Here is a 12,500-nt window from a genome sequence, read left to right as displayed (position 1 = left end):
ACAACCTATTTCTTCTGACACTTTAAAACTGTAATAACAATGACAGAATTCGATTTTCAGACTTTATCAAGAAAGTGAATCTTCTCCGATAACCTAGAGCCAAAGCCAGCACGGTTTACGGCCAGCTACGTGGCCACATGCGACATGTTTAAATGAAGAAAGACAAAAATAAGATAAAATACAACAACAACAACAACAACAACAACAAGATGGAAACCGACCTACCGACCTCAATCTATTTGCCTCGCCATCGGACACAAATGTAATTTGTTTGGTCTTAGTACTCTCCTCTTTGGAGCTCTGATGAGAAGAAAAAAAAAACCTGTTCCATATTGGACTCTCCTGTTACCTCCCCCCCTCTCCCCCTCCCTGCTCCCCCCCCTTCCTGCCATCCTGACTGTGTGGGTGCAATGACATGAAACTCAAATGATGTCACTCCACAGCCCTCCCCTCCCACGAATACACGTTGAGCAAAAGGAGTGGACAATGAACGAAATGATTGTATCGTCTGTCAGATAGAATGGACAGAATAGAAAAACATCTCACTGTTTGTTAGTTTGCTTGCTTGTTTACTGGTATCCGTCTGTTTGTGCAACTCTCAATTCTCTGTGATTATGCTTTAGTGGTGTTTGTTTGTTTGTTAATGCAGTTCCTAATTCTTAGTAAATGTGATGTGTGTTATGTCTGTAACCGCCTGACACTGCACGGCAGTTGTCTTTGTTTTTATAAGGACAGTACAATTATGAGTCTTCAATTGAGTCTTGTCTGTTTGTTTGTTTGTCTATCTGACAGGTAACCTCCGGTTGGCTGCCTTGAGCTAATTGTATTTTGCTGCGTTTTGTTAATCTAGTGCTTACTTTCGTTTGCAACAGCGATTTTTTTCTGAAAGGAATTCAAAACACGTTTGCATTTGCTTTATTTAGTGCAACATCATTTTGCTTCCAGTGCAGAAGGCTGTCAGATGTCTTGGAATGTCTGTCACGCTGCCAGAGAGAGGTTGAAGCAGGAATGTCTTTTATTCTTATGGATTGGAAACTACAAGATATGCGGTCCTCGGAGAGAGACTGAGAGAGAGAGAGAGAGAGAGAGAGAGAGAGAGAGAGAGAGAGAGAGAGAGAGAGAGAGAGAGATAAAAGGAGAGAGAGATAGGGGAGAACGAGAGAGAGAAAGAGAGAGATAGGGGAGAGAGAGAGAGATATATAGGGAATAAAGAGAGACAGAGAGAGAGAGAGACAAAGGGGAGAAAGAAAGAGAGAGAGAGATAGGGGAAAGAGATAGGGGAGAAAGAGAGAGAGAGATAGGGGAGAAAGGGAGAGAGAGAGATAGGGGAGAAAGAGAGAGAGAGAGATAGGGGAGAAGGAGAGAGAGGGAGAGAGAGAGTGTGAGAGAGAGAGAGAGAGAGAGAGAGAGAGAGAGAGAGAGAGAGAGAGAGAGAGAGAGAGAGAGAGAGAGAGAGAGAACGAACGAACGAACGAACGAACGAATGTTATTACTCAAGGATGGAGATTTTAGGCTCACGCCGTCTTACAATCTGTCCCTGCAAAACTAAGACATAAAAATAAAGACAATAAAAGGACAATTGTCAATCGCAATCATACAGTATTACTAATTACAACATTACGCATTCGAATACATAATGCATGATAGAACATTGAAATGTACATGTATGTCAATATAATACAAAGGAAAAGAAAAGTCGACTCGCACACACACGCGCGCCGCATGCCTGCAATCACGTTCGCACTCAATACAACACACACACTCCCACACACACACACACTGACACACACACACACACTGACACACACACACACACACACACACACACACACACACACTGATACACATATGCGCGCACACACACACACACATACACATATACGCACGCATGTAGAGAGAGATAAGGGAGAAAGAGAGAGATAGACAGAGAGAGAGAGAGAGAGAGAGAGAGAGAGAGAGAGAGAGAGATAAAGAGAGAGAGAGAGAGAGAGAGAGAGAGAGAGAGAGAGAGAGAGACAGAGAGACACTGAGAGAGACAGAGAGCTGGGGGTGATGTGGGGCACGTATTCCAGTGAACCACAAGCTGGTAGTTGAGAACCATATAATTATCTGTCAGAAGCTGCATTGTTCGCCGTTATCAAGTCATAATATCTCATTACAGCTTGTATTGCCAAACCTGGGTTGCTGTTGTGGACAGTAATCCCCCAGTGCTAACCGAGTCCTCAGTACAACTTCCCCGCTCTTGCGATCAACACCTGCATCAGTTGGAATAGCATAGCACACGAACTACGCAAGCTAGCTAAACATATCACTGAACCTGTTCAGGGTAGATAATTAATTCGACTTTCTTCTCGAATGTAAAAGTTGCACAGTTTTGCCTATTGTGATTTTTTGTCGATTTTTCATTCGGCCCTTCCGTTTTTGTCTAGTCAGTTTTGAGGGTACCCTTATTTGAGCGGCGGTCACGTAATCCCTGTAAAATATATCTTTAATCCGTTGGCTTTGGCGTTGACGAGTTCGAATCCCGGCTTTAGCAGTCGTCATGTTTTACCTGGGATGTACTGATATAAGCATAAGGGATTGCTTGAGTATGGAACCTCAATGCCGCCAGACATTGTGGAGATGTCACGATATTAAAATAGAATAAGGTTTTGTTGAACCGGCCTAAGCGTGAGGTACGAGCCGTGTATTCTATGTTCGCCAGTCGCATGCCGCACCCCCCGTGACCTTGCCCCGCTCTGCACACCAGAATAGAGATCCGAACCCACATCCGCTCGGCACCTGACACAACATTCCATCGTTACACCCGTGTGCTGTGTGGGTGCTGGCACACTCTTTGGAGCTGGTAACAGCTAGCTACTACGTACGACGTTACGTTCACGTGTTTGTCTTCAAATCTCTCTGTAGTGACGGTATTCTTGTCAGTTTGTATGGGTGCTGGTAACTGCTACTACGACGTTACGTTCATGTCTGTCTTCTCTCTGTAGTGACGGTATTCTTGTCAGTTTGTATGGGTGCTGGTAACTGCTACTACGACGTTACGTTCATGTCTGTCTTCTCTCTGTAGTGACGGTATTCTTGTCAGTTTGTATGGGTGCTGGTAGCTGCTACTACGACGTTACGTTCACATGTCTGTCTTCTCTCTGTAGTGACGGTATTCTTGTCAGTTTGTATGGGTGCTGGTAGCTGCTACTACGACGTTACGTTCACATGTCTGTCTTCTCTCTGTAGTGACGGTATTCTTGTCAGTTTGTATGGGTGCTGGTAGCTGCTACTACGACGTTACGTTCACATTTCTGTCTTCTCTCTGTAGTGACGGTATTCTTGTCAGTTTGTATGGGTGCTAGTAGCTGCTACTACGACGTTACGTTCACATGAACGTTGAACGGGTTTTTTTACGTTTTAGACCTTTTCACTGGATTCAAACCGGAAATCATTTGTTATAAATCTTTTCACAAACCGGAAATTAGGGATAAACCGAACAATTAGCACCCCTGCGTGGTGTGTGTGTGTGTGTATGTGTGTATGTGTGTGTGTGTGTTTGTGTGTGTGTGTGTGTGTGTGTGTGTGTATGTGTGTGTTAAGACTTAAGTTAATAAGAGACTGTCGACAGACAACACCCTGTACGTTTGGAAAACCTGTGTCTGTCTGTTATGTCTTTGGTTCCGAGTCTCATGCGGTGCTGCGAGTGATGTTGTTACCGCGCCTTTACACAGTTTCTAGTGGCGAAAACACACAGTCTTTGTGATACGGTGTCAAGGGGCATGTTTCCACCTACACACGATCATTCCGACTTTGTGTTGGGTTTGTGCGCAATATGCTGTTATGCCGGCATGCCGTGTGTGTGTGTGTGTTCTCTCGACATGTAGACTGTCTGCAGCGTGCTTGTGGTAAGCGTTTGGAACGGTGCCAGCAACAATAAATAAGCTGAGTTTCTGCGGAAACTTACTGCTGTTGCCGCGTACGCACGCACGCAAGCACACACACACTGACACGCACGCACACACGCACACCTAACGGCGCACTCCCCCTGGCACACGCACGCACGCACACACTGGTACTGACACACACACACACACTGACACGCATGCCACGCACACACACGCATGCAACGGGGCACGCCAACTGACACACTCACGCACGCACGCACGCACACACACACACACACACACACCACACACACACACACACAGCGGAGTACATTCATCCCGGTGTAACACGAGAAAATTACTCCCACGAGATTTTTACTCCGGAGTAAAAATTTCGTGCGAAAATGTTACTACCTTTACGAAAAAAGTACTCCCCCATTACACGAGAAAATTACTCCCCACGACAGGTGAGTTACGAGTAAATATTTCGTACAAAAATGTTACTCCCCTGACGAATAAAAATCGAATTAATTACTTCACCCTAACACGAGCAATTTAGCTTTCCATGCCATGCAGGTGTATGAAGTTTTTACTCCCTTGTCCCCGGTTAGTCTTGGTGGTGGAAGGGGTGGAGGGAGGGTAGCGCGACATTCGTTTGTGCGAGATCACATACTGGCATTATCCCTTCGCCCGCATCAATTTCGCGTACGAGATTTTTACTGGAAGTAAACAAAATGGTGAGTAAAAATTTCGTGGAGGGAGTAATTTTTTCGTGCCTTGGGGAGTTCTTTTTTCGTGCGAAAAATTTACTCGGAGTAAGGATTTCGTACGAAATTTTTACTCCGGAGTAAATTTTTCGTGGAGTAAAAATTTCGTGTTACACCGGCTCTACCCTCGTCTCCTGCCCGAGCAACAGTCTACGCAATGCATACCCCCGAATCCTCCTGCATTCAGTTCAACATCCCCCCTCCCCCCTCCCCATCCCCAGTAGCCTCCCTCTCACTCCCACCCTCTATTCGTCACGCTAGTTCAAACGCACCGCACTGTGCAATTTGGCTGCTTCACCATTCGGTACAAAAAGGTTGTGCTGGGTAAGGTTTATCAAACAAGGAACGAGGTTTTAGGCAGAGCCTGCTCTGACAAGCAGAGACGAGTTGCCCAGAGCGGTTCGCCACGGGTCGCTCGCAGTGCGAATGACAAAAAGCCGTTTCTTAGGGCAGTGCAGGAAAGCGCTCGCGAAGCACTCGGCGAGCGGCTTTGGTATATATGCTCGCCCACCGCCCGCCGTGTTTTCCAAGATGGCGGCGGTGTTTACACTGCGATGCCGTGTAGCGTGTTTCGATCTTCTCGGCGTGGTTTTCGACGTGACCCGCATAATCCACCGCTTTTCAAGGTTCAGGGACTACCCCAGCTAAATTTCCCATCATAACTACATTTTCTCTGACGATTTCACTGACCAAATCGTCTACTAGTTTAAGAAGTACAACTTTTTTCATATCTCGCAGCAATCGTGCTTTCTTCGTCGCCATCGTGAAGCGATTTGCCTTGTTGTGAGCCCGTTGCATAGACCAATCCAGAGCGACTTTTCTCTGAGCGGGCTATTGTGATTCTGAGCAACGCATGGCTGTCCTTTATACAAACACCTAATACACGATTCATTCCATTTCTGTACGTACTCCTCTCCCATAAAGTTGTTATGATTGTTGAGAGTTAGCTGTGTGTGTTTGTATATATGATTATTGTGTGAACAGTACTAGTGATGATTTGTGTCTGTATGATTAATTTGTTTTATGTAGGTTGTGCTTTTAATTGTTCTATTCTGTATATATATATATATGTTCTTTTGTAAAGCACTAAAGGGCCTAGAGCCATAGGTTAGGCACTTAAAAATGTCCAGTTATTATTATTATTATTATTATTATATCACAGACGCACATAATAATAATAAGAAAACAGAAATCATATGTTCGTATACATACCATACCACTAACAAAGGCTCATAATATAAGCGTTCGCTTGAGTTCGTGTCCCTAATGTTTATCGTTGTACCATTGTATCATGTTTAAAGGCATATGTACGCGCTCCCGTGTTTACAAAGTGTAGTTTGCCCATAATCGATGTCAAACGCACCATAAGACCATGTAATGACGATATGTCGCCATGCGCGGACCATATACATGCATTACAGCTTGTTTTAGAGTCTCAAAAACTTTGGATGTAAACAAAGACGCGGAGTTATTTCCCTTGCGTCAACGCTACCTCTGTTGGCAAATCTATAAATAGGACGATCCAGATCAAAATGAAAACTAACATATATCTCAACATTGAAGGGGTCCTAGACCACAATATTTTGCAGGGAACTTAATTTAGCATTGTCTCCAGCTGTTGGTAAAGCAATTAGCGTGTATAGTCATCGAGTACATATGGCTTTAAACCAAAGGCTCATTACTGGTTGTAAGGGAACATCAAACGTGATTCAGGAGGTTCTGTTGTTGTTGTTGTTGTTGTTGTTGTTGTTGAACGTGGACGAAGATGCAGTGTTTGCTGTTGCTTGCTCGGTTGTTCTTTGTTTCGCAATACTTTTGTTTACTTTTTATTATTATTATGATATTTATTTATTTTTTTATATTTTTTTTTATAGATAACGTGGTTCTTTGTTGTGTGTTTTCTTTCATTGTTTGAGTTCAATTTCTGTCCGTGTATGACTTTTCTCACGCCCTGTCCGTGTATGACTTTTCTCACGCCCTGTCCGTGTATGACTTTTCTCACGCCCTGTCCGTGTATGACTTTTCTCACGCCATCGTGGAAGCAGCTGCTGTGAAACTCATAGCGCGCAGTAGAAGCAGTCTTTGGTAGAAGTAGGTCACTCTCTCCCCCGTCTCTGGAAGCAAGCGTTGCAGCATCTGCCGTCATGCAGTGCGTCAACTACCAAATTCCTACAACCGTTCTCTCACACTTCTCCCAGTCTGCATGGTGGCTGACATTCCATCATCTGTACACAACTACACATCACTTTTTGCCAACTCAGCCAGCCACGCTCCCTCCACCACCACCTAACCATCTCCCTCCCTAGCCTCCCTCTCTCTCTCTCACTCTGTCTCTACATACACTCTCCTGTTTTTCCTGTACTTAGGCTATGTATCGTGTATGTGTCAATAGGCGCTCTGTGCTTTAATGACAATAAATTCTGATTCTGATTCTGATCAAGTTCTGATTCTGACTCTCTCTCTCTCTCTCTCTCTCTCTCTCTCTCTCTCTCTCTCTCTCTCTCTCTCTCTCTCTCTCTCTCTCTCTCTCTCTCTCTCTCTCTCTCTCTCTCTCTCTCTCTATGATATGCTTGCATTGAACATACTGGTGTTGATGAAAGAAGCCATTAACCCAAACGCTGGTTCATTCACCCACAGACCCGATGAACATCATCATTAATTTCCCTGTTTCAATGATTGCATTTAGCGTGATGCTGGTCAAGAAATAATGCACTTTTTAAACGTGAAACCCAAACTCTGTTTCATTCATCCACAGACCCGACGACAACCAGGTGGCTCCTGCCGACGCCCCTCTTCCCCCGCCCCCACCCCCCGGACCGGCCGACGTGGAGGCAGCGGACCCCGATCCTACCCCCACCCCCACCCCCACCAAGCCACCGCCCACTGCACCACCCAACGAGGGTGGCGGGTGCTGTAAAAGCCGGTCCCACCTGGAGCGATGTCTGCTCACTTTCCTCTTCCTCATCTTCCTCCTCTTCATCGCTTTCCTCATCGGCTTCGTCATCCTCTACTACTGGAAGGGCGAGCCCAGACGTGAGTGTTTGTGGATCGTGTCACCTTCCCCACCCAGCCGACGTGTGGGGTGTCTGGGGGCATCTCGTCTTGTTTCTGTTATGTTTGCAACGTTTTATGATATGTTTCTGTCATGTTTGCAACGCTATATGATATTTTTCTGTCATGTTTGCAACGCTATATGATATTTTCTGTCATGTTTGCAACGCTATATGATATTTTTCTGTCGTGTTTGCAACGTTTTATGATATGTTTGTGTCATGTTTGCAACGTTTTATGATATTTTTGTGTCATGTTTGCAACGCTATATGATATTTTCTGTCATGTTTGCAACGCTATATGATATTTTCTATCACGTTTGCAACGCTATATGATATTTTTCTGTCATGTTGGCAACGCTATATGATATTTTTCTGTCGTGTTTGCAATCTACGTTATATTATATTTTTCTGTCATGTTTGCAATGTACGCTAAATGTTATTTTTCTGTCCACAGCATTCTGTACGGAGGATAGCTGTGTTCAAGCAGGTGAGTTAATTTTTTTTCTTCGTGCTCAAAATATTCAGTTCCGCAATACTATGCCACTTTGACATGGTACTCTGTCATGTCCGCAAGTGTTTCTTAATCATAAGAGTATCATTATACTGAGACATGACAACCCCGTGATGTACGTAGTAACGTGTTCTGTCATTGTGAGCTGGACTTTTTTTATGTCATTATGTCGTGGTACTTTGTGATGTCATCATGTCGTAGAACGTTGTGATGTCATAGAAAGAGAGAGAGAGAGAGAGAGAGAGAGAGAGAGAGAGAGAGAGAGAGAGAGAGAGAGATAGAGAGAGAGAGATCAAATCAAATCAAATCAAATCAAATCAAATTTTATTCGAGAGAGAGAGAGAGAGAGAGAGAGAGAGAGAGAGAGAGAGAGAGAGAGAGAGAGAGAGAGAGAGAGAGAGAGAGAGAGAGAGAGAGAGACTCTTTATACATGTAATGAGATTGTTGCAGCGGCGAGGATTAACGAGTTCATTGACCGCAGTGTTGACCCGTGTGACAACTTCTACCAGTACGCGTGTGGCAAGTGGATGAAGGGTTCCGTCATTCCGGACGACCAGAGAGAGGTCAACATATACACGCAGATAGATGAAGAGGTCAAGATCACGCTTAAAAGTAGGTCAGCTTGCTTTTTTGTCACGCGAACAATTTACTTAACTTATCAATCATGCTTAAATAAACATGTGTATCACGCTTAAAACTAAATCAGTTTCTTTTTTTTTGTCACGCTGAAAATTAGGTCAGCTTTTCAATCATGTTAAAGTAGGTCATATTTTTGTTCAGCACGCCTAATAGTAGGTCAGGTTTGTTTTTAATCAAGCTTATGTTCAATAGAGGCCTTAACTGTTGTGGTTCAATATTGATGTCTCGTTGTAGCTTATTGTTGGTCTGTTAGCGATGATTTTATTGCTAGTAGTTTATTTGTAAGTTTAGTTCCTTGCTTGTGTTTTTGTTTTTGTATTTACCTGTCTTTTCAGATTGAAAAACATATGTAAACTTTGCTGGAAAATGACATGTTTTGTGTGTCGTGGAACTCATATTTTATTTCTGTTTCTAGATTTGGGGGCTAGGGTTGATCCTGGGTGTTTGATTTTTCGGATGAAACTGATGAAACTGATGAAACTAAACCGTATCTGTATGACAGTAATCAGAAAATGGAATATAGGAGTGACGTGATTGTACATTATGTATGGTTTGCTGGTTTTCAGAACGGCTAGAGGAGGATAACCTACCCACCGAGCCACTAGCGATACGGGCTGCGCGAGATCTCTACACATCCTGTGTCAACGAAGGTACGTCACGTCCTCAGTACTCTCAGAAAAAGAAGCAGTCACATTGGTATTGAGAGACGGTATTACAACATAGGGAAGCAAGCCAACACATAAACCAAGGATGCAACACAAGCAGGACAACACACTAGTTCAAAATCAACCAGCCTACCATATAATTAATGAACCAAGCACAATTTAAATGCATGATTGAATCAGTTAGTTTAGGTTGCAAACAACCAATCAGCAATCCATTAAGTAACAGATTAAAGCCGAAATGGTTAAATGAACCAGCTAGTCAATCAACCAACCAACAAACCAACCAGCCAGTTAACCAATCAATCAATCAATCAACCATGTTCAACTAGCCAATCAATCAACCAGCCAACCAACAAACCAGCCAGTTAACCAATCAATCAATCGACCATGTTCAACCAGTCAATCAACCAACCAACAAAACAGCCAGTTAACCAATGAATTAATCAACCATGTTCAACCAACCAATCAATCAACCAGCCAACCACCACCCAACCAATCCGAGCAACCTAGCAACCAATCCCATTTCAGGTTACATGGACGCCATGGGGTCCGAACCCCTGGAGAAGCTGGCGGCCAGTCTGGGGAAGTGGCCGAGTGTGGACGTCACGTGGAACGAGACAGACTTCCTGCTGCTGGACCTGCTCCTCGCGCTGTCCAGGGTCAAGGACTTTGCCAGCCTCCCAATCCTCTCCGCGGAGATCAAGGCCGACTTTGAGGACCCGTCGTCCTACGCCATCTATGTCAGTTGTGCTTCTTGTTTCATTTATATTTCAAGTAATGAACAGGTTTTCTGACGCCATCTATGTGAGTTGTTGGCTGAAAATGTGTTCTATAGAAACTAAGGAAATTGATATGTGTTCTGGCGCCATTTACATGCATATGGTTTTGGGGTTTGCTTTTCTTTCGTTGGCACAATGATCCGTGTTGATGCTTTCTGTGTGATGATATTGTTGTGAACTGATGAACGCCAGTCGTGAAGCGTCTTCAGGGCAGAGACAACCAGGTTTTGAGGGCTTGCCGGTGTAACACGAAATTTTTACTCCACGAAAAATTTACTCCGGAGTAAATATTTCGTACGAAATTCTTACTCCGAGTACACTTTTCGTACGAGAAAAGAACTCCCCAAGGCACGAAAAAATTACTCCCTCCACGAAATTTTTACTCCCCATTTTTCTTACTTCCAGTAAAAATCTCGTACACAAAAATGGGATGCGGGCGAAGGGATAATGCCAATAAGTGATCTCGCGCAAACGAATGTCGCGCTACCCTCCTTCCACCCCTTTCACCACCAAGACTAACAGGGGACAAGGGAGTAAAAATTTCGTACAGCTGCCTTGGGAAGTAAAATTGCTCGTGTTGGGGTGAAGTAATTTATTCGTTATTTATTCGTCAGGGGAGTAACATTTTTGTACGAAATGTTTACTCGGAACTCACCTGTCTTGGGGAGTAATTTTCTCGTGCAATGGGGGAGTGCTTTTTTTCGTAAAGGGAGTAACTTTTTCGTACGAAATGTTTACTCCTGAGTAAAAATCTCGTGGGAGTAATTTTCTCGTGTTACACCGGGACATGCCGGAACAGCCTCTCACCATTACACGGGAACGTCATGTCTGTTTCAGATAGGACAGGGCCAGCTGAGCATGCACAACGCGAGTCGCGAGGCCTACCTTCAGGGCAGAGACAACCAGGCGGTCAAGGCGTACCAAGACATGCTGGAACAGCTCTTCGCTCAGCTTGGGGCGGACCCCGTCACGGCCAAGGATGACGCCTGGGACATCGTGGAATTTGAGATACAGCTCGCCAACGTGAGTAGAATATACAGTGTGAATGAGTCAAATCCCCCCCCCCCCCCCCCCCCTCGACACGGCACTGGGTGACGTCAGGGATACAGTGGACTTTGAGATACAGCTTGCCAACTCCGGTTTTTGAGTCACTTGAGAAAATGTGACTCTATGTAATCGGTCAGTGTTAGTCTGTCCGGCCGGCCGTCCGGCCGGCCGGCCGTCCGGCCGGCCGTCCGGCCGGCCGTCCGTAGACACCACCTTAACGTTGGACTTTTCTCGGAAACTATCAAAGCGATCGGGCTCATATTTTGTTTAGTCGTGACCTCCAATGACCTCTACACTTTAACGATGGTTTCGTTGACCTTTGACCTTTTTCAAGGTCACAGGTCAGCGTCAAAGGAAAAATTAGACATTTTATATCTTTGACAAAGTTCATCGGATGTGATTGAAACTTTGTAGGATTATTCTTTACATCAAAGTATTTACATCTGTAGCCTTTTACGAACGTTATCAGAAAAACAAGGGAGATAACTAGCCTTTTCTGTTCGGCAACACACAACTTAACGTTGGGCTTTTCTCGGAAACTATAAAAGTGACCGGGCTCAAATTTTATGTGAACGTGACTCCCAGTGACCTCTACACTTTGACGTCTGCTTTGGTGACCTTTGACCTTTGGTGACCTTTGACCTTTGGTGACCTTTGACCTTTTTCAAGGTCACAGGTATGCTTCAGGTATGCATTGTGTTGTGAATAGCAATTTCTTCCTGTCCATCTGATGCCTCATATAATATTCAGAACTGCGAAAGTGACTCGATCGAGCGTTTGCTCTTCTTGTTTGTTTTTAACAAAGCCACTCAAAAGTGTCTGCCCTTTTCCCACGCGGCAAACCTTTTTAATCTACTGTGGCAGTAGTAAACCATGCATGTGATGTGATGAAATAGTTTCAGTGGGTTAATCTGACTGCCTCAGTAATTCTGAAATCTCTTTTACAAGTGCACGTACTCGTGGTAATGTTGCTTGTTCTGTCGTGTTGCAGATCTCCCTGTCCGAGGAACAGCAGAAAAACATTCTGTATGACGTGGTTTCTATGGATGAATTGGAGACTGACTACCCGAATGTAAGAATGCACTCTTTTCTTTTACACTAAACGATTGGCAGGATCTTAATCATAATTTACCTGTCAGTTTTACATGCCCGCACGTATGCACATAGACT

At 44.4% G+C, this 12,500-nt stretch overlaps 1 protein-coding gene across 1 annotated transcript in view; it reads left to right on the top strand.

The window, feature by feature from the left end:
• Positions 1–12,500, top strand: part of LOC138978986 (membrane metallo-endopeptidase-like 1) — a 51,724-nt gene that overhangs the window by 13,987 nt on the left and 25,237 nt on the right. The window contains exons 2-8 of the mRNA XM_070351803.1: positions 7,392–7,669; positions 8,144–8,176; positions 8,651–8,812; positions 9,406–9,489; positions 10,033–10,244; positions 11,121–11,306; positions 12,322–12,402. Of these exons, the coding sequence (XP_070207904.1) occupies positions 7,392–7,669; positions 8,144–8,176; positions 8,651–8,812; positions 9,406–9,489; positions 10,033–10,244; positions 11,121–11,306; positions 12,322–12,402 (1,036 nt within the window). The remainder of the gene's footprint in view (positions 1–7,391; positions 7,670–8,143; positions 8,177–8,650; positions 8,813–9,405; positions 9,490–10,032; positions 10,245–11,120; positions 11,307–12,321; positions 12,403–12,500) is intronic.

The sequence above is a fragment of the Littorina saxatilis genome, linkage group LG10 (genome assembly GCF_037325665.1).
Source record: "Littorina saxatilis isolate snail1 linkage group LG10, US_GU_Lsax_2.0, whole genome shotgun sequence".
Taxonomy (NCBI): Eukaryota; Metazoa; Mollusca; class Gastropoda; order Littorinimorpha; family Littorinidae; genus Littorina; species Littorina saxatilis.
Note: the sequence above shows the minus strand (reverse complement) of the source record. Positions and strands in the feature narration are given on the sequence as shown.